At 36.6% G+C, this 22,615-nt stretch overlaps 1 protein-coding gene across 3 annotated transcripts; it reads left to right on the top strand.

Moving 5' to 3' along the window:
• On the top strand, positions 1-18,083 carry LOC114473131 (calsenilin-like). 3 transcript variants are annotated; one of them, XM_028462542.1, is made up of 10 exons: positions 4-433; positions 3,829-4,003; positions 7,472-7,474; positions 12,828-12,952; positions 15,657-15,726; positions 15,898-15,968; positions 16,042-16,149; positions 16,256-16,360; positions 17,780-17,842; positions 17,939-18,080. In XM_028462542.1, exons 1-10 carry the CDS (start codon positions 428-430, stop codon positions 17,984-17,986), a joined length of 774 nt encoding a protein of 257 aa, XP_028318343.1. In that variant the 5' UTR covers positions 4-427; the 3' UTR covers positions 17,987-18,080. The 3 variants fall into 3 exon arrangements, with proteins under 3 accessions (XP_028318344.1, XP_028318343.1, XP_028318345.1); XM_028462543.1 differs by lacking the exon at positions 7,472-7,474 and having other exon boundaries at positions 1-433; positions 17,939-18,083; XM_028462544.1 differs by lacking the exons at positions 4-433; positions 3,829-4,003; positions 7,472-7,474 and adding exons at positions 9,037-10,871; positions 12,649-12,651 and having other exon boundaries at positions 17,939-18,077.
• Positions 18,084-22,615: the final 4,532 nt, after the last annotated feature.

Below are 22,615 nucleotides of genomic sequence, written 5' to 3'. Positions count from 1 at the left end.
CACATCTAATCATGTTTGTCCTCATAACACACTAAGATACTTTTTATTCTCTCAAGATCCTCCAATGACTCTTTCCTGCCACAGATGATGATGATGATGATGATGATGATGATGATGAACCATGAACCTCTCTTGCAGGACTGTCTTTGGATCTTTTCTTGTCCAGCTTCTTATAGCCGGTGTAATTACAGTTCATGGTGTTGGTGCTCTGCACTCCCCTCTGTGTGAGCATCTCTCCCCCCTCTCTCTCTCTCTCTCTCTCTCTCTCTCTCTCTCTCTCTCTCTCTCTCTCTCTCTCTCTCTCTCTCTCTCTTTCTCTCTCCTCCTCTGCCATTGCAGACTTCCTCTGCCCACTGACTCGTCTGGAGCGTCTGGACGCAGAGCTGCAAAGATCTGTCTTTAAAACGGCTGCAGAGAGTGCGACGCAATGCAGGTGGAGTATAACAGATTATGATTATTATTTTAACATTCAGCTGATTATTATTAAACATGCTGTCACATCCCCATGGCACTTCTCCTGAACTTATTCAGAACTGATCACAGACCTCATCAACAGGCATTCAGATTTTAATATTACATTAAAACATCTATGTGTGAATATGAAAATGTGCACATCGTGTGTAATTGTATATTTCATCGTTGGATTTCTTTTCCTACAATGAGAGACAAATGACAAGTGATCACAGGCATAATCAAACACATGGCCAAACATCCATGTGATTTAAGACAAATGGATAAAGAATGTGTGTGTTTGTCTAACAAGGGCCATTCATTCATTATCTGTGCCAGAGAACCACAGGGAGAACATGTAAACCTCCAATAGAAAGATCTCCACAAACCCACTCAAGGCAAGACGTGCCAACCACTCCACCTGCATCATATTGTTCATCAAAACAGGTTGCATATCTGATTATGTGGACGAAAGTTTGGTTTTCCTGCAGCATTTGTGTAATTTCAGACGATCACAGGCTCATAGTGACGCACCAGTGTTTCTCTCAGATGAGATTTTCATCCTAGTTACACAGTTACATGGTAATCCTCATCCACCTTCATGTTGCATTTACATATAAAGCTGCTCCATATGAATTAGTCTGACTTCCTGCATGTTTTATCAACAACATGGGTAGACATGAATAGCATGTGTTTATCTGCATCGGCGCTGCTCTTGACTTCATGTGATTCTTTAAGTATCTTTCTCTGTTACTCCAGTCATCTTTCACCCTGGTGGCAGCTAACTCTGATCTTTTATAGATGGAGTTTTTGGGGGTGTGAATTATTGAGCGACACTTTACTTTAGTTGGTGCGTCTGCAGAGCTTTGGCATTCCTCCACATTAAAAGTGTCTACTAAGGGCACTGAAAGGTTCCTCTGCTAAAAAAAAAATAAAAAAAAATAAAAAAATAAATAAAAATCCCATCTTGTGATCTTTACAAACTCTCAATATTAGGTTTTTAAACAACTTTCAGCTGTGATTTTTGGTCATAGAGTTGCCATAATCCTGACAAAATAACGAAACATCAAAATAAAACCGAATTTTCTATTTAAAGATTAAGAAAATGTGTTTTTTTTTTTTTTTTTTAAAGTAAGGTGCAGACAAACTTACATGTGAAAAAAGGTTAAATATAATCTCAGAATCCATCACTCACAAAACACGCAATAGCCATTACAGTGATATTGTTTTACAGTGGAGAGCTCACACACACAGACCTGCACATTCTATCAGTGAATATGGAAACTAAATATGGAAACTCTGCCTATGTGTGGATTGTAAATTGAGAAGACACACAGGATGGTGAAAATAACTGGAAAGAAGACACTTTGTTTCCTGTTTTTCATGACCGTAAGTGAAGGTAAAGATGTAAATGAATCAATATACAGTCCATTCAGAATTCAATTATGGATTTAAATCAAACACAGATAGTCGCCAGCTTATTTCAAGCTTAGCTGCTATTCAATAAAAAATTTAACTGAGCCAGTTTTTATAACCAACAACTTAACATATTCCACTGACATTGAGCTAAAACAAACAAAAACAGACGACCATTTTAAAACTAAGAATTAAAAACGATTTCTGTTTTGGTAAACTATTAAACTTTCAATAAGGTAAAACTAGTGGTGTATACTTGCAAATGTGTCCTAATGTGTCAGAAAGAACTGAGAACCACGTGTTTACGCTTATTTTTGACTAGAGCCGAAATGATAAATCACTGAATGATTGGTTGAATTAATTAATCATTAAATTAACAAAGAAAAAAAATGATTACAACTTTATTAATAACAGCATTGTATTATTGTGATTGTTTTTATTTCTTTATTATGATTTCATTTTTATTATTATTATTCTACTGTTTCTGTTTTTTGCACCATCAACCAAGTCAAATTCCTTGTATTGTTATAAATTAAAAAGAAGAAGAATCTGAATCTAGAAATGGATCTGTGTGTGATTGCTTGAGTCTAGTTGTGTGAGGTGTAGTAAAGTTTGGACAGAACACAAACCTGATCTCCAGTTTCTCTGTGAGTACAATATACTGAATGTTAATACCTAGTCAGGCAATAATATAATAGTATAGACAATAGTCTTAAAGGTCTACTCACCTTAATAGATTTTATACTGAATATTGTTCCCGCTAAACATTGGTTGTGCTGTTGTGGTTTGATCAGTTGCTTTTTTTTTTTTTTTTAACCGATTTTTTTTTTTTAAAGTTGTTAGTTTCCCTGTGTGCTGTTTTTGCACTGTTTTTTTTTTTTTTAAGCATTTGTTTACGTATTTTCTTTTTTGAGGTTATTTGTTAAGGTGGTACATGTTTTTATCGAGATGTTTTTAATTTTTTTTTTATATATATATAAGTGTGTCATTCTCAGAAATATCCTGATCACCTTTTCACTATTTTTCACCTTTTAAAATTATGATTTATAATTAATAAAGACAATTTAATTTACCTCCTCATCGATACAAACAATACAAAACAAACAAACAATAGAGGGAGTGCATCAGTGAATTTTGCTTTAGTGTGAGTATTGTGATCAAGATTCAGTTTGTTTAAATGTTGGTAAGTTCGAGACAAAACCAAAAAAAAACAAAAAAAACAACGAAAACCATGGGTTTAACATTAGATGGATTTTTTTTACATTGAAAATGCAGGTTGTTTGCAGGTTATCAGCAGAGCAGCAAAATAATTAACAGCAAACGAGAAACGCAAGTAGAGTCACTGCAATTTCATTGTGAAAAAAAAAAACCATATATATCTGATGAGCTTTATCAATGTGAAAAAAAAAGATTTGATGTCAATTTTAAATATACAGTATATTTAAAAGAAATTATACAATTTGCATTTTCAATGTAAAAAAAAAGAAGAAGAAGAAGAAGAGGAAGCATTCCAATGTACAAGTGCACCATCTAATGTGTAAAGCCATGGTCTTTGTTGTGTTTTTTTGGTTTTCATTGTGTGTTTTTTTTTTTTTTTTTTTTGTTTTTCATTTTCACTGTGTTTTCTCCTTAAACGGCCTCCCATACAATCAGGATTTTCGGACATTTGCGCACCAAAAAATTTGAATAAGCGACAATTGACAACCACTTAAATATTCAAAAATATTTACTATCCCTAACCCTAACCTGGCAAATCAGGTTTCATTTTGTGCAATTTATTTGTGGTGGGCAGATGTCTCTTTTTTTACTTTTTGCCCCATCAAACACTGAACATTACACAACACGCGCAGCAATCTGATGTCTCTTGTTCTTATAAACTTATATTTTCCCTGATGTAGACGCATCATGTGGTCCACGCTGCTTGTTTTCCTCAGAGGACAGTTTTCTCTCTGTCTTCCACAGGCAGACGAGAAGGTGGTAGATGGCACTTTTCTGCCGGAGGCCAATGGGAAAGATGCGAGCCCGAGCGGACAGTCTGAGGGCTCTAAGTGGCAGAAACCACGGCTCTCACGTAAATCTCTGATGAAGTGCTGTCTGGTGAAGTGGATCATTGCCAGCACCTCTAAACAAGGGCCAGGTATGAATGACGTACACAATGAGTATACAGCAAAGAGCTGAAGTGGATTCCATATGGATGGTAGGAGTAGATACGCTCAGTCTCTAGAGTCACTTGATGTTAGAAGTTAATCCATCAAACAATGGACAGTTTTGCTCTTAATCTGAAACAGATCACAACTCACATTTTTCTCACTGATCTATATTCTGCCTCCATCACTCGTTTCTGAAACCATTCATTGTCTGACCACCTCACTCCACAATTATTATCCATACATCAGGTGTAAGGCTGACATGTAACCTCCCAGTCTTCCAATGAGAACCTCTCAGCTGCCTTGAATCATCTGAGTCATTGCCATTACCAGGCATGTATAGGACAAACACTTCCTGACCGCAAAGGACCACATTCGGTCTCAACTTTCTCATTGATATGAAATGCATTTCACTATTCATCGTCCTCACTTTGTTCTAAAAATAAATAATGAAGAACTGCACGTGCCATCCAGAAAAGCACATGTAGGCAGTTTTCTTATGCGACACAGACATAATAATACTCAAGTGTGACCATCAAAGCTGATCATAAGCTTGGTATGTTATTTTTATGTAGGTACTGTATGTTGTTGCGTTTCCACATATTTTCTCAATTCTTTGTTTGTTTTGTTTTAGCTGGCCGTTGACTAGATGTCTTGGTTTAAGTATGCTTCTGGTTTTGAATACTAAAGGGTGCACAATATCCTGATATGACGATATTTTACACCTTATTTGGCTGACAACCGATACAGATAGCAATATTTTACTTAACGCGGACACATCTTGTAGCAGGGAATCTGTTGTGGAATTAACAAACAGGAATTTTCTAAATACTCTGTATTAGGGGTGTTGGAAAAAATTGATTCGGCCATACATCGTGATATTACGTTGCGCGATTCTCTGATCGATTCAAAATGCATCCATATGATTTTTTTTGCCCAGCTTGTGTTTTTTCAAAAAAATCTAATAAGAAAGTACTAACTTTCTGCATTTATTTGATGTTCTAGGCATATACATATACTGTACCTCAGTTAAGTTGGTTTAAAAGCCACAGGCAGATTGTATGTTTTTTTATTTTAAGTTGTTGGCACATGGCATGTTAAAGCCAATGTTTTGAGTGTAAAATATGCCAATAAAATATATTTCACACAAAATGTTATCATGAAGGTGTACACATTTACAGATTAGTTGTTTCTTAAGTCATATATATATATACAGTATATATATGTATAAAAAATCGCAATAATCGCCTTATACTTTAATATTGGGATATATTGTATCGTATCGTATCGGGACACCCCAACTCTGTGTCATGTTGGCCTGCGGGCAAATGCACACATAAGATCAATCTGAATCAGTAATAATTCTTTGTGTGAAGTAAGAAAAATACTTCAACTATCATTATGTAAAACATGTCATATTTATTCATGGCAATAGTTTTTAACCAAAACAGTGGAGACACTTCCATTCCATCCTCTCTAAAACAGTTACTACCTACTTATCTGTTTTGTATTTCAGTGTGAAAAATGACATTTTTACAAGATCTAAGTATTCTGTGTTATAGCCATATATGACGAAAAAAATAAAACCATTTCTAAATTGGTAAACTCAGTGACTAATTCTGCTTTGACATTGTTGATACCTCTGTTGATTTACTAGCACTCCTGCAGCCTGCTTTCCACGCACAATTTGGCAGCGCTTAGGTACGCCTCTCCATGGGCGATGAGCATCTACGTATATGGGATGATCGAGGAAGCAAAGCCTCTCATTGTATCAGTTTTTCATATCTGCTGCATGGCCAATATTAAATACCGATTACGATAACATGCTGATAATATTGTGCGTCACTACTATAAATACTGGTGTGAGGACATTGATGGAGTCTAATGCATTCTGCACTACCCTCTGTGTGCAGTAGGTGGCAATCTGCACCAAATTCTGTGTTCCATAGCCTTGTCGGTTACAGATTTTCAAGATATCTCATGTTCTCTGAAGAAATGTATGCATATTTACACTCATGAAATAACAATATTGATGAACTCTGTAACTATGTACGTCGGGTGAGTATAGTTCAGAGATTTTTTCAATACTAAAAAAAAAAAGAAGAAGAACCTCCCAAGGCATTTAGAAAAAATGCATCCAGGCCCTTGTTGTGACCACAAATGACAGCATGTGATTGATGTGTGCGTCTCTGAGCTGTAATGTTGCTCTCAGTGCAGTCATTAAAGCCTGATGGTAGAACTGATGGCTGCACAGTCTGCATCTCTGCATGCTTGGTAAACCCACCTTGCTCTCAACGGTGTTTAATTGAAGAGCAAAGGTAGACCTGCACTTAAGACACATTAAACAGCTTAATGGTGCAGTATTTTACTGGCGGGGCAATTCCTGATGTCAAACATCTTGGGTGTGTTTGTGAAATAGCTGAGTATCTTGAGGTAAACATCATCACAGTATCTTGAACAAACGGTCCTTTATCAGTTATGTCTCAGTACTCTTCTTACCATGTTCCCTCTTCTGCTTTGCTTTGCTTTTTGTCTGTTGATCTCCTGGAGCTTCATCCATTCTGAGTCCTCATGTGTATTTAAGTGCAGCAATGAGCTGCTTATTGTACATCTGTCAATGTGTCATGTTATTACTGAGTGATGTTAAGTTAAACCAACATTGACGTTGTCAATCCTTGCTTGAGTGGACAAGAACAACCCCCATTGAGAAATAATGGCATGGCGTCACCAGAGTGAGAGCAGTGGATCCCATTCTAAGAAATAAAGTAGGCTAGACCTAAACAAAAACTGTTGTGATGACTAAATTAACCTTTAAAAGACAAGACAAATGTTCCATGTTTTATTTGACTGGGTGGCTGTTCACAGTGTAATGTTACGCCGGTTATTTAATTAGATTTATCATTAATCTATGTTTATTTCAACATGGATTTCCTTTTAATTTGGTTTGTTCGGCCTGTTGCCAGATCACTTTATGTCAGGCCTAATGAGGGTGAGATGTTTGGAGGTTTGGACCCAGTAGAGGGAAAGGAGGAGGGAAGGAGCTCAACAAGGAACAAACAAAAGGTAACAAATGAACATGAGTAAACCAAACCAAACCAAACCAAGTCAGAGACTGTCCGACTGAAGAATGGTCACAGCAGTACGTCAACAGGAACAGGATGTGGACAACACAATAGACCACAGGCCCTGATGTCCGTGATCTAAAGTGCAGCTTTGTGCTGGGCTTTGCCTTCAGTGCCTCTGTGCTCTAATTATCAGGCGTGTCCCTAAGAACTAGGTGTCGTCACAGAGAAGTCTGACTGGAGAACCCACGGCGCACCATGTCCTGTAAGGGATTAAAAAATGGATTCTGCTCCAGAGAAGAATGTGTTTTACATCGCAGGCAGGGTCCGGTGCAGATCACAAACCCCAAAAATTAAACACAGGACGTGATGTTAAACTGTCCTTTGTGCTAAAAGATGGTCGTCACATGAGATTTACCATTTGAGAGTGGTGTGGGAGCCGTGTCTCAGATATGGTAAGGATGTTCATCAGTAGTGTTCTTTTGAATCAAGGAGTGTTTCTGCCTTTTTAACACTAGACACCCTCATCAAAGGTGGCCAGCTACAGGGTGATCAAGCCTGAACTTGCGTTTCATAACTGTTCCCCACTTTCTCCAATCTATTTTGTGCCCTTTGTCCTTTTTTTCTCCTTACATGAACAGTTTAGGCGAGGAGGGACACCTGAATGGAAACATGAAGGAGATGAAGGACTACTTTGTCGTTCTGGACTTAGAAACTGACAAAACATGGGGTATAGTGAGAGAAAAAAGTAATCGCACTTGCCACCACTGACTCATAAAACATCCTCAGCATTTTTCTGCAGATGTTGAAGGACCTCAGCCGTCTCAGAAAGTAGAGGCGGCTTTGGCCCTTCCTGTAGAGGGAGTCAGTGTTCCTGCCCCAGTCCAGTTTTTTGTCAATCACCACTCCCAGGTATTTGTACTCCTCCACAATGTCCACACTGACCCCCTGGATGGAGACAGGGCTGACTGGCCTCTTGGTTTTCCTCAGGTCGCACAATCAGCTCCTTAGTCTTTGTCACATTGAGCTGTAGATGGTTCCGCTCACTCCATGTGACAAAGCTGTCCACAGCAGCCCTGTATTCCACCTCGTCCCCCTCCCTGATACATCCAACCACTGCAGAGTCGTCCGAGAACTTCTGGAGATGACAGGTGTCAGGGCAGTAGCTGAAGTCCGTGGTGTAGGTGGTGAAGAGGAAGGGAGAGAGTACAGTCCCTTGAGGGGCCCCGGTGTTGCCGACCACTTTGTCAGACACACAGTGTCTCAGGCGTACATACTGTGGTCTTCCAGTTAAGTAGTCCACAATCCAGGACACAATGGAGGAGTCAACATGCATCTCTGTCAGCTTCACACTCGGTCGAGCCGGACGGATGGTGTTACAAGCACTGAAAAAGTCAAAGAACATGACTCTCACAGTGCTCGCCGGCATGTCCAGGTGAGAGTAGATATGGTTGAGCAGGAAGGTGATGGCGTCCTCAACTCCAACCTTGGGCTGGTAGGCAAACTGTAGTGGGTCCATGTGTGGTCTGATAGATGGTCGGAGCTTCACCAGGATAAGTCTCTCCAGGGTCTTCATGATGTGGGAGGTCAACACAACCGGTCTGTAATCCTTGGAGCTGCTGGGATGTGGCGTCTTTGGAACAGGAACCAGGCAGGATGTCTTCCACAGCACAGGGACCCTCTGCAGACTCAGGCTCATGGTGAAGATGTGCTCGAATATTCCACAGAGCTGTGAAGCACAAGCCTTCAGTACTCTGGGGCAGACTTCATCAGGTCCTGCAGCTTTTCCAGCGTGGAGTTTCACCAGTTTCCTTTTCACCTGGTCAGCTGTGATGCTTATTGTGAAGGGAAGTGTGGGGGGAGGGGTGTCAGCACAGTCCAAAGAAGTGTGGGTATTCAGGGAGCCAGGGGAGGAGGTGAGAGGATGGTTCACACAGGGGTGTGAAAGGTTAAGAGGAGGGGGGATGATTGTCTTTCAGTGCAGCCAGCAGTGGTGTGACTAGGGGTGACAGTAGGTGGTCCAGTGGCCGCGGTATCAAATCTGTTGAAAAACAGATTTAGTTCGTTGGCCTGGTCCACACTACCTTCCAACCCTCTGTTGCTGGCTCACTTAAGCCAGTGATGGTCCTCATCCCTTTCCAGACCTCTCTGGTGTTATTTTGCTGAAGCTTCTTGTATATCAATGTACTAGTTGTGCCCATTTAATGGCACATGCAATTTTTTTTTTGTTTTGATTGGGACAGTGCATGTTAATGGACAAACTGTACATGAATAAAAAAAATACATGAATGTAAACATGCGAGATTGTAGCCAGTGGCTTTCCATCTGTTGTCGCAAATGGGGCCGGGGTCACAAAGGGCTGGGTTACAAGGGGCTATACACAAAAAAATAAGACAGTAAACCATACACAAATACCAAAAGTTCATAATGCCACACACGAGGTTAAACTATGTTGTTTCTTTTCATACATGGTGCATGTTTGGATTATTCTCTTTCTTTGGTGAAGAACACTGATTCTCTCACCTGCACCACACGCCCTCGATGGAAACCTTCCAATTCATTGTTACAAAATATAGTAAATGTAAAAGCGCCCACAAATATTCACCTGTATCTGATCTCAGGTAATTGAATTTTAGCCCAAATTGAGCAGATTTCTCTAACTTTACAGATGCTCTCTATAGAGCTGACATCAGGGTGGTGTGCCATGCATTTCTAAAGAACAATATTTCACCTCTCAACAATTGATTCACTCTCCATCCTCCATCCCGTCTTTAACGCAGTCCATTATCTTGTGCAGACTCATCATTTGTGAAATCCGCAGCAGTCATAATCTTCGTCACTTTCATTCGCTACCAAAACATTAGGACCATGCAGTGCAGTGTAGTCTGGGAGCATTTTCATCACCATTTCCTATCAATGGAGGCTGCGTGTGTGCATATTTGTTGTCATGCGTTCTCTGCAAGAGTAATCTAACTCCTCTTCAACTGCTTCATTACAGTGTCATAAACAAAGCATTCAATTGACAGTTTCGGTGTTTCTACCCTTTTTACAGCTCCTCAGATTTGTTGTGTGTGTGTGTGTGTGTGTGTGTGTGTGTGTGTAACAAAGTAGACATAAGTAGCGCCATGCAGGGCAGGGCAGGGCAGGGCAGGCTCCTTCACTCTAAGTGCAGTTCATACCCAGGCCATCAGCAGATGCCGATCAATGCTTGGTTTTACAGTTTTGCATCCTTGAAATGACTGAGCAAATAAAGACAGCTTAGACTGTCAATCAGAGACCATTAGTAAGGAAATTCCTTCAGTAACAAATCCCAACGCACCGACCCACATCCCCGCTGACCACAGACACATGGGGCGCTTACGCAGCCGATGGAGAGGTGGAGCTCCGAGTTGATGGCTTCGCGATACGATCCTAAAATGAATGTGGATCTGAAAACAAAGCTGAGTAATCCCAGAGGTGGACTGTTTGCAGGGATCACTTTGGACCAATTGGGAAATTGACAGACTGTGGATATGATGCGTCTTCTCTTCAAGAGCAGAGGACATTGATAGGATCTAATGAAAACATGTGTCAGTAGGATGGAAGGCAGAGAGAGGAGGTGATCGTTGGTGGTGATTTTTTTTATCTGGCAAATATTTGTTCAGATTCATTTGTTTTAGTTTGGAGGGGAATCCCTGCAGGAGCAAGGCAAAGATGGGTGTGGATGGCATGGAAATACTTGCCATTCTTGTAGTGATTGGCCTTTTTTTTGTCGTGCTCAAGCAGTTTGGGTTATGGGAGCCGTTATCACTGGAAGGTAAGAGATTTCTGATCGAAAGGAGCTGTTTTCTGCTTGCATGTGTGCTGTAACTGCCTGAAAGTCCCAGAAGAAACGAGTCACAGACTCTACAGACAGTTTTAGATCTAAAGAAGCCTCTTGGATGAGCGGTGAGACGTCTTCCAGCAAAAATTGAACCGAGCAACCAGAATCACAGGAGAAAAGCTTCCTTTTTATCTGCAGTTTTTTTTTTTGTTTCTGCTGGCTAATAACGACACTTTTAAAAACACAAAACGTCTTCAGTCACCGGGATTACCTGCTGTGTGTCAGCGTGGTGTTTAAATGGCTTCAGGGTCCAAATTTAGCCTCTAATGGCAAGACAAGTTTGAGGAAAATGTTGACGTTTCGTTAATGTTAAGAGTTAAACAATGGTTTAAATTATTTATATATATATATAAATATATATATTAGAGACGAATAAGGAAACAAAGAATTACATTTCACCCCAAAAAGCTCTTCCTTTGACTACCTTATCAGGTAGTGAATAGAGAAAAACATCCTGCTTTGAAAAACTTCAGTATTATTGTATATTTATTTGTTTATTTCTTACTGCCCTATTTAAGTTTACCTTCGAAATCAAAGCACAGGAGCTATTTTTTTTTCCTTTTTTACCTATCACTATCAGGTCTGGATCCTACTTTTTAAATCCCGGCCCATGTTTTATTTAACCTGCTGTGTGCAATGCAAAACACAATCTGAGTAAAGCTTCAAATACTTTCGTTGTCGCCATTATCTTACTCTCATGACGTTTTTACGTTTTTGTATGACGTTCTTGGCAACGCTCCTGTTATTTTCCTCTTTCTTTACCATGAAGTTTTATGCAAAGTTTCAACAAACTCGGGATTAATCTGGCTTCCTTTAGAAATGAAACAAAAATAATAATTTGTGGAAGATAAACGCTCATCACACACTTCTGTGACCTGTCTCTGTTGATGTATCGTGTTTAGTCACTAACAACTTCACATTAAAGTGCTATATAAGTGATTATTCATCCACTTTGTGCTAAATTTCAAGTTTAACTGAAGATGTAAGTTTTATATAATCTGAATTAAGTTGTTTTGCTTTGATTTAACTTTATGGATGTTATTTCTGTTTCAAAAAGCGAACAATTGTAAGTGTTTCTAAATTCTAAATAATGGAAATGTGTTTCTAAAACCACAATCAGGAGAAACGTTGTCCTTTCTAATCCGTTTGTGTAAAAGAACAGTGATCATTGTTGCTGCCTCACTAACTGGAAATCATGGATTTAATCCCTAACATTTCCTTATGTTCTCTCTGAACAGCACCTTTCCCGCATTCCAAAAACATGGCTGCATCTGTATGGAGGACCAACTCTGCCACAATTAAAAATAAATAAATACCTGCTGCAGATATATGCCATAATTATCACTCAATACCTAAATATGTATGCTATCAATAAATAAATAAAATTTATGGCATATATTTAGGTATTAAGTTATTTATTTATTTGTATATGTGGCAGAGTTGGCCCTCCATACATTTGTGCCATTGACTGTTTAACTAAGGGTGTAACTGTCTTGTGCCGTACCAATAGCTTGGATCGGCTCCACACACACGATAAGCATGTATAAATGAAATATGAACAAGTATGAATACTCTGTGTATTATTATTATTATTATGAACGTATAAGATTGTAAAAGCTTCTCATGTAATTGTTTCTTCCTCCCATTTCCTTGTCCTTCCCTCACTATTGTTTTGTCGTCTTCCTCAAACCAATGATTCCCTTATATTTAGATGGTGAGTGATTTTATATCATTTCTCAACCATTTAGTTTTCCAGGATCTCCCTCCTTTACGTCCTTTTTCTGTTTCCTTCCTTCTTTTTTTTTTTGTGTGTAACTGTTGTTTCCCCTCACTTTTCCCCTGCACCTTCGCCCCTTTTCCCCTTTTGTTCCGTCTGTTTTCTTGGGACAGACTGCTGCGACAGTGACCTTGAGCTGTCCATGGTGCGGCATCAACCTGAGGGCCTGGATCAGCTCCAAGCCCAGACTCAGTTCACCAGGAAGGAGCTCCAGTCGCTTTACAGAGGCTTCAAAAATGTATGAAAGCAACAAGGTGGCTCCTCATCATTTCATTCATTTAGTGCTTCAAGTCTTAAAAATAGTTTGTATTTTTTATGATTATTATTCATTTTTATTTTACTTTTTCCAATTTAAATGACTTCATTTGTCCTAATGGGGTGATTTCAAGAGCATGAAAGTAGCTTAAAACAAATCCAAACTTTTCACATGCAAAAACACCTGAGACAAAGTGTCCCCATAATTACGATTAATCAAACATTACATGTTTCAGTGGCATTATTAACAGTTTCTTCGGCTCAGGCGAACCTAACCATGAAGCCTAGACCAGCTTTAAGAGCTCATCACTCTCGTTAAAAGCAGAAGCGGGAGAAAATCAGTGGATGCAAGACTCTACACACACATAATTAGAAAAATAAAAAGACGAGGGAACGTTTCTATTCATAAATAGCTTGTAGAACCAACAAACTTGGACGTATGAGAAAACTCCCCCATGTTTGACAACGTCAGGACGCTCAAAGAGTTTTCAACACTTAACTGTGCACAATTATTCATCTTTAAACATTCATTTTAATCCCAAACTAGTTTCCTCTCTATTCAGTATTGCTTCTAATAAGCCACAAACGCATTAGTGAGGTCAGAAAGGTCAGCCTGAGGATGTTACGCTGCTGTTGCTGGTCAGGTTTTCTGCACAAAGCATCACTTTTTTTCCCCTCATTTCCATCATTTTCATGGGAAAAAAAGTCTTGTAAATAGTCAACATTGTGTAAAACCTTACTAAACATGGCAGATAAAAACTCTTAATCTGAAAAGCCGCTGGTTTTCTTTCCCCTCTGTTGAGCGGCTCCTTGAAATGTAGAAGTTTTAGTGTTCAACCGACACGTTTTAAAGCATGGACTACCACAGGAGTGACTGCATATACTTCATCCTGCTGCAGGAGCAAGTAATACACTTCAACACTTAGCAGCTGTAATGTGCCATTAGAGGGAGTAAAGCTCCATTAAAGAGAAGAAACAAGAAGACCACACGGTGCTCTGAACAAAGCCGACTTTAAGCTCTGAAGAAAAAAAAAATAATAATAATAATTCTTCAAAGTGTTTTTATGAGGTTTGTGTTATATTAACACAGGCTGACTAGTTAAAGCTGCAGCGACTCACAAATGCAAAATTGTGAATTTATTCTCTGTCATAATCTGAGACATTAGATTCTCGTCAAAGTTTTTATTAGCCTCTAATAACATATGTTGCTTATAAAGTCCTTTGTGTGCAAAAAAAAAAAAAAAAAAAAAAAAAATCAGCATTTATCTCATTCTACGAAGTAATTACAATGTGATAAATATGCAATAAGTGTAGTAAAACACTAGGGTAGGACGATATATCGCGCAGCAAGATATCGCAATATTAAAATGTCACAATCTATATTGCGTTTTTTTAAAAATATTTATAAATATATATTGTTGATGGTACAATGGGTATATAAAAAAATGCCTTTTCATCTCTGCTAAATTTGTCCCAGGCGAGCGTGTTCAACTGTAGTCAATGTCCAAAGGTGTTTAATTGCTGCCAGAAAATGAAGACATGCTAATAGTCTAGAAAACAAACATGTCCCTGTCTGAAATATGCATGAAGAGGAATATATATATTTTTTTAAAAGTCATGATGATGACTTGATTTGGTTTTAATTTTAAGCTGGCATGAACCGTTGCTCTCTGTTTTTGTGTTTTATTAATAGAGTGGTACTTTTTGCACTTTTAAATAGGGGAAAAGAATGTTTTATTTATGCTATTGTTTATTTTATATTTTATATTCACTTTAGTAGAAAAGGTCATACCCAGAGTAAATATGTCCAGACTTAGTCAAACTGCTTTTTTTTTTTTTTTTCTTTCCAAAAATATCATCCTGCATTGTGAGTCCAATGTCATATACTGTATCATCGTGTGTATCGTCTAATTGCTATTAAGTACTGTATAAAGGGATAACACTAATTAAAAATAAAATAAAAAAATCCTAAAGGCATTTATTCATCACAAAATTTAGATAAGTAAAAAAGAAAATTACAAGTTTTGTCAAACCAAATTTTGAAAAAGCAACTCATGGCCTGTAAAACTCAGATTTTTTACTCCAAAAAAGACTAAAAATCCACAACCAAAGGACTTGTGCTTTGGTTTAAAGAAACACGATAAGCAAAAATTTCTGTTTGACAAATCTTCAGATGAAATAATCCATATTGAATGCTCTGAGGTACAGTATAACACACTTTTGCTCCATTCATTTTTCCCATTGTAATGAAATGAGGATAATTAAGCTGTGTGTGCCCTCTAGTGGGGACATCCTGTAGTGTCATGTAGAGCTTCACCTGAAGTTTTTGAAATGATGATAATCATTGTTGAGGATTGAACTAAACACTACACAATAATCAAACATTCTTACTAGTACTGTACACATCTATGGCAGGATGTTTTCCAAACTATAGCTGAAAACCAAAATGTGTCACGACTCGCAATCAATTTTCTTTTGTTAAATGAATCAAATAAATCCCTACCCAAAACAATAAATAAATACAACACATTTTTATTATTTATTTAAGTTTATTTATTTATTTGACGGTATTATGATTCACTCAGATAGCCATGGGTTTTATAATGTTTGTTTTTATTGATCAGTGCATATTAAATGTAGTGACCAGATTTCTGCTTTGTTTTTTTTTATTTTTGTGTATTGAACAGGAATGTCCCAGTGGGCTCGTGGATGAAGAAACATTCAAGACCATTTATTCCCAGTTTTTCCCTCAAGGAGGTGAAGTGTGCCATTTGTTCCATTTAAGCTGTTTCTCACCCTCCTTTTATTTGCCTTACCTGATTTATAAACTATATTATTTATATCTAGAGGAAACCATTTGGTTTTGGACATAATACTGTATATCATATTGAATAAAATGTGTTTTCTATCTGTTTTCTTGTCCCTCAGATGCTACCACATATGCACATTTCCTGTTTAATGCATTTGACATGGACAGGAGCGGCTCCATCCGCTTTGAGGTCAGTGCTGGGCTGGTGTCTCATTTTATTTTTTCAATATTTGAGTCGAAAACCAACTGAATTCCATTTGCAGGACTTTGTGTTGGGATTGTCTGTGTTACTTCGAGGCTCCGTCACAGAGAAACTACGATGGGCATTTAATCTCTATGATATCAACAAGGATGGCTACATCACTAAAGAGGTGAGCTCAAGATGGAAGAACATTTTATTTTGAAATTTTGCTGCAGCTTCACCACCTTGACAGGTTTATTGTTTTTTTTTTGTTGTTGTTTTTTTTTTTTTTGCAGGAAATGTTGGCAATAATGACGTCCATTTATGACATGATGGGCAGATACACTCTACCCAGTGTCAAGGATGATTCTCCCTTTGACCATGTGGAGAAATTCTTTCAGGTATCCAAACATGCTCTTGTGTTAGCTTTCTGTTAGCATCTCTAATGATAATGGGTCCTAAATCAGCTGTAAAATATACTACAACAATTAAATATCACCTCATTTCTTTCCTATCTATTGTTTACCTTGTTAAGCTTCCTAATCAATTAAAATATAGGTTTTTTAATATTTTTGAGTCTTTTTTTTTTTGTGTTGATTTCAATTTTTTTAAACATGAAAAAAATGTGTGAAAGCTTGATATGAAACAATGTTTTTTAAATAATCGTTTACTACATATGTGTAGAACTGTAACACGGCTCCCCAGTTATAGAAATTTCATGGCAATTACAATTACAAAGTAAATGATCTAAACTCAATTATAATTTAATTACAATTACGATTGCAACACATTTTTTTAAATGACAATTACAATTAATTAATTAGATGTTAACCAGCTGTTAACACAGGGGAAAATATTCAGTATAAATTGGATGACTATATAATATGTATATATATATAGTCATCCAAAATATACTGAATATTATACAAACAATATAATTATATTATATGGACAATATAGTATATTGTACATACTAAATGAAATTATATTATATAAACATACTTATATTCTTTGAACAATATTAAGTGTTATACAAACATTATAGTATATTGTACGAACAATGTAATATATATTGTATTATTTATACAATATAATTATATTATTTGTACAATATAATTATATTATTTGTACAATTTAAGTATATTGTTCTTACAATATATGATATTGTTCATACAATATAATATCATGTTTGTATAATATACTATATTGTAAAAACATTATATTGTACAAACATGATCATATATTGTACGAACATATTTTACATTGTACGAACAGTATACAAATATTCTACAAACATGACTATAAAATATCATGTTTGTACAATATAGTGATCAAAAATATATGTTTTCCATGTGGCAGCTCTACGCTTCCGTAACTCATACATGTAAAGCAGTGTTTTTCAACCTTGGGGTTGTGACCCCAAGTGGGGTCGCCTGAAATGTATAGTAATTACTGATTAAAAATAAATGTATTGCTCATTTTATTGCTTCCAGCTCAGACATGGGCAACGGGAGGCTTGGGGGCCACATGCGGCCCATGGTCCATTTTTGTGTGACCCCCAGAGTAAATGAATAAAATTATTATTTTATATATTTAGTTTTAAGTGATTTTAAAGTTGGTTTCATGATTTCTGTTGGGCTTTTTCAATCATGTAAAGCACATTGAATTGCCTTATGTACAGTATATACAGTAAAATGTGCTAAACAAATAGGTTTCCCTAAAAGTACACTGACAAATACAAAGTAACTCATTTATTTTCTAGTTTTGTTTTTTTTTTTTGTTGCTAATTTAAGCCTACAAGTATTTCTCTTGCTCGTCAGAAAATGGACCGAAACAGAGACGGAGTGGTGACAATAGATGAATTCATAGAAACCTGCCAAAAGGTAACAAAATTAGTGATTACAGCATGCCATTGCTGACTGAGCACATTTCTCAGTATTATTATTGTTATTCTATTGATGCATCCTTTTTCTCAACAGGATGAAAACATTATGGCCTCCATGCAGCTCTTTGAGAATGTGATCTAGTTTTATTTTTTTCTTTCTTTGTGTGTGTGTGTGTGTGTGTGTGTGTGTGTGTGTGTGTGTGTGTGTGTGTGTGTGTGTGTGTGTGTGTGTGAAGCTGCACCGTGCATCCATCCAGCAGCACGTTTCAGCCTGAATAACTTTATTCTTCCTGAAAGGGGAAAAATGGGTCATTTACGCACTCAGTCCACACACTGTGTTACAGAGCAGCTGTCTCTGCAGAGGGAAAACTGCTCCGTGCAGAGGAAATTTACAAATTTCACCACAGGAGGAAGACATACAGTATTTCTCTGCATGATTTTATTTCATTTTTGCACATGAAGGGATTTTTAAACGTCAGCGTTGCTTGTTCAGCATGAAATGCAAACATGACATTGAAAAGCATGTGATGCAAACCACAATGACATTGACAAATAAAACATTTTATTCTTCAAATTGTCAGGAGAAATTTTTGTTGTTTTACAAATAAGATATACATGTACTTACCTCTTCATTGCTGTGCTGACAGAAGAGTCACACTGTGGTTCTGGATGTCCTTATATATATATATATATATATATATATATATATATATATATATATATATATATATATATATATATATATATATATATATATATATATATAGTCATCCAAAATATACTGAATATTATACAAACAATATAATTATATTATATGGACAATATAGTATATTGGACATAAATGAAATTATATTATATAAACATACTTATATTCTTTGAACAATATTAAGTGTTATACAAACATGATAGTATATTGTACGAACAATGTAATATATATTGTATTATTTATACAATATAATTATATTATTTGTACAATTGAAGTATATTGTTCTTACAATATATGATGTTGTTCATACAATATAATATCATGTTTGTATAATGTACTATATTGTAAAAACATTATATTGTACAAACATGATACTGTATTGTACAAACAATGTAATTATATTGTATGAACAATACTGTATATTGTACAAACATGATCATATATTGTACGAACATATTTGACATTGTACGAACAGTATACTTATATTCTACAAACATGACTCTATAAAATATCATGTTTGTACAATATAGTGATCAAAAACAAATGTTTTCCATGTGGCAGCTCTACGCTTCCGTAACTCATACAGTACATGTAAAGTAGTGTTTTTCAACCTTGGGGTTGTGACCCCAAGTGGGGTCGCCTGAAATGTATAGTAATTACTGATTAAAAATAAATGTATTGCTCATTTTATCGCTTCCAGTTCAGACATGGGCAACGGGAGGCTTGGGGGCCACATGCGGCCCATGGTCCATTTTTGTGTGACCCCCAGAGTAAATGAATAAAATTTTTTTTTTTTTTAAAAAACACACAAAGATTTGAAACACAAAAATTACAGAGAAATTTAGAAAATCACAATGAAAATACACTAGATGACTTGAAAAACGCACAAAAGTACAACATACTCAAAAATAATGCAAAACAAATCTAAAATGTAAACAAAAACACACAAAATTAACCGAAAGTTGCACAAGACAACTGGAAATACAGAAAAATAAATGTATGAATTGAGAACAAAAATACACCAAATGAATTACTAATTAAAAATAAATACTGTATATTTAGATTCATTATCATTTATAATGTTATTTCTAAAATTAAAACATGACACACAATCTTAAACAACTGTATTCTATAATTATTCTTTTTAAAATATAAATGTACGGTTCAAATAAAATACAGCATAAAAATATCTGAACTACTCATGATCATTAAAGAATTCTAGAAAAAAAAAAATGTCTTTGAGGGTCGCCACTACTCGCCAGAAATGTGTGATATAGAAATGGGGTCACGACCCAAAAAGGGGTAGGAACCACTGATGGAAAGCATGCAGAGATGGAAACTCGAAAACCAGTTTACCTTAAATTTCAAGCATTCTGAATGTGTCCAAATTGACGTCATTTTTTTATCAGACAATATCAAAGCGTGCAATAACCTAAATTTGCAAAGAAAGTATAGAAGAAAATACATTATTTATCACAAAATGTATCGAGTGACTTAAGTATTTGTTGCGCTGTTGGACATTGTGTAACAGTGAAGGAGTCAATGGCAATAAATGAACCTAAGCATCTTGTATCTTGCAGATGGTTCAATGGCTCATTCACAGCTGCTAAAAACAGGCCAAAACAAGCTTTACAAAGCTGCACTTGTTCAAAGAAAACTCTCATAAAGATCATCAATACAAAGCATACGTTCATGTTCCAAGACCTCGTCATAGTTGTGCTTAATTATGAACAATCACTTTTTCTGTTCGATCTGCCCTTATTAATCTGTCGGTCTATGAATCATCTTCTCTGGTATTTCCTGCTGAAAGCGTTATATAATTGTGCCAGACTAGTGACTACCTAAAAGTCTCCAAAGCTTTGGTCGTGTGTTGTCTGAAAATTTAACAAACACCAACAGGAATCAGATTTCTTTATATTCCTAAAGGTTTTTAGTATATTTAATATTTATCCATGTTGAGACAGATTCAAATTGTAAGGATTTTTTCCATTCATTATCTTCTCAACCTGTTTCATTTATATTCATGAACTAAACTAAAATTTCATTTTACACATTAATTTGAATAAATACATATTTCGAACATATGCAGAGTTTGCAGGGGGAGCAGCATTACAGTTTTCCAAAATTCATTAAAAAAAAAAAATAAATCTTAATATAATGTACATATTATACATATATTTTAAGGGGCATAAAACACAGTGACTGTACAAAACATATATAGGAATTAATTTGTTCTTCTTTTAAAAAATGTTAGTATTAGTTTTCAGTGAAATGATCCCAAACTTTTGAGACTTTAGGTTGGTTCTTCTTTTGTTGCACAATTCTTCTTCACAATGTAAATGGTGAAGCGACACTGCGCCCAGCAGTTCATGTATGGTACTGCAGCAAAAATGAAGCAGAAATGTATACGGGCTGAGATTTGTGCCAGGAGAAACTGAATCTGAATAGTTGGTATTGAATTTGAAAGTAACAACTTGAAATTGAATTCACTGTTTTGAAACTGAATTTACTGTTTTGAAACTGAATTAGTTACTTGAAATTATATTTTTCCTGTTGAAAAAAGAAATTTATCTCAATACATTCCAAAAATTCAACATTCAAAATTTAGATTCACTGCACGCAATTCCATTTCACTACTCGGAGACACACTTCCGGTCCGCGAGGTTGAGCAATCAATCACAGATTCATGGAACTCCTGTTTCTTCTACAATAACTCCTTTACGGCCCGTTGAAGGTGTGACCATTTCAAGTTACTATTTCAGTTTCAAAACAGTAAATTCAATTTCAAGTTCTTACTTTCAAATTCAATACCAACTATTCAAATTCAGTTTCTAGTGGCACAAATCTCAGCCCATGAATTTACACCACTATACGATGCGTCGATGCAAATTTTTGTCATTTTTGCATTATTGTATATGTTACACACATTGTGGTTGGCACGAACCTCGAGACTGTCTATATATTTAATTCTATTTTTTCTTTTTCACCCCCGGCAAGAATCTCAAACTCCGTCTATGGTTTTAAACTATTATTGGATACAAAGTGTTCACCCTTAATGCGATTGATTAATAAATAAAGGAAAAACAGGCTTGCAGGAGTCCTGAGTTTAACAGAAACTACTAGTTATAATCTACACAAAGCCTATACAAGTGGAACCTTCTTATATCTGTACAATAGAATCATCAGTTTAATAGGAACCCTGTCATCAGCAAAAACATTTCTCTTTTTTTATTGATTTGGAGCCAATAGCAAAGCAGGCTTGTGTTTTGGGGGCGGGGCCACGCCGACCAGGTTACAGGAGTGATCGCCCATACCAGCCACACTCTTTGTGGGACTGATCATAAAGGTAAGTCTGGTTTTTTCTTTTTTTTTTACTGTAAATTCTTTGCATTATTGGTAAATAATGATAATAATGCCAAAACTGTTTAGTATTTTGATTGCCATAATTTCCAGATTAAAGGCCTATTACAGTGGCTTTTTTATAGAGCAATTGAAGATGTAAATCTGCTTTTTTCGGTGTAGTTTGATGTTATTATTGTCAGGCATTGAAATGGCTTAATAGAAGTTGTTATTCATAATTAGGAATAACACTGTCATTAAGGAGAAATGTGGCTCATGTAATACATGCTTAATCCCAGTGTTCATGGAGCGTTGAGGATCTTTCTGGATTGTCTGTTGTGTCTGTTGTTCAGTGAGTATGTGACCATGTGACCAGCTATGCAGTCAGTGGCCAACAGTAAATCATCATTGTTCAGACCTGCTTTGAATGACAGCTGGGGAAATACAAACCTACTGTCAGAGCACTGGATGGATGCAGATGTTCTGTCTTTTTTTTTTTTTTTTGCAGATGGTTCAGAAGCTGATCCCCCTCCTGGTTTGGCTCTTGTTCCTTGCAGCTGTGTGTCCCGGTCCACACTATGCACACAGTAGAGGCGTCTTCAAGGGTCGAGGTAAAGGTGACAGTAACAAAGGTGGATCCTCTCATGGTGGGGGCCTATCAAAGCAGGGCGCGAAGTGGGCCGGGTCAGCAGCAGCAGGGATGCTGGGGGGGACGGGCACAGGTTA

Source organism: Gouania willdenowi, chromosome 12 (genome assembly GCF_900634775.1).
Source record: "Gouania willdenowi chromosome 12, fGouWil2.1, whole genome shotgun sequence".
NCBI lineage: Eukaryota > Metazoa > Chordata > Actinopteri > Blenniiformes > Gobiesocidae > Gouania > Gouania willdenowi.
The sequence above is the reverse complement of the archived record's forward strand: the minus strand, read 5'-3'. Positions and strand labels throughout refer to the sequence as shown.

Bases quoted from the DNA above. Each gene is read 5' to 3' on its own strand.
- LOC114473131 (XM_028462542.1), top strand. The intron at 15,969-16,041 runs GTCAGTGCTGGG...TTCCATTTGCAG, and splicing joins GCGGCTCCATCCGCTTTGAG to GACTTTGTGTTGGGATTGTC. The intron at 16,361-17,779 runs GTATCCAAACAT...CTTGCTCGTCAG, and splicing joins ATGTGGAGAAATTCTTTCAG to AAAATGGACCGAAACAGAGA.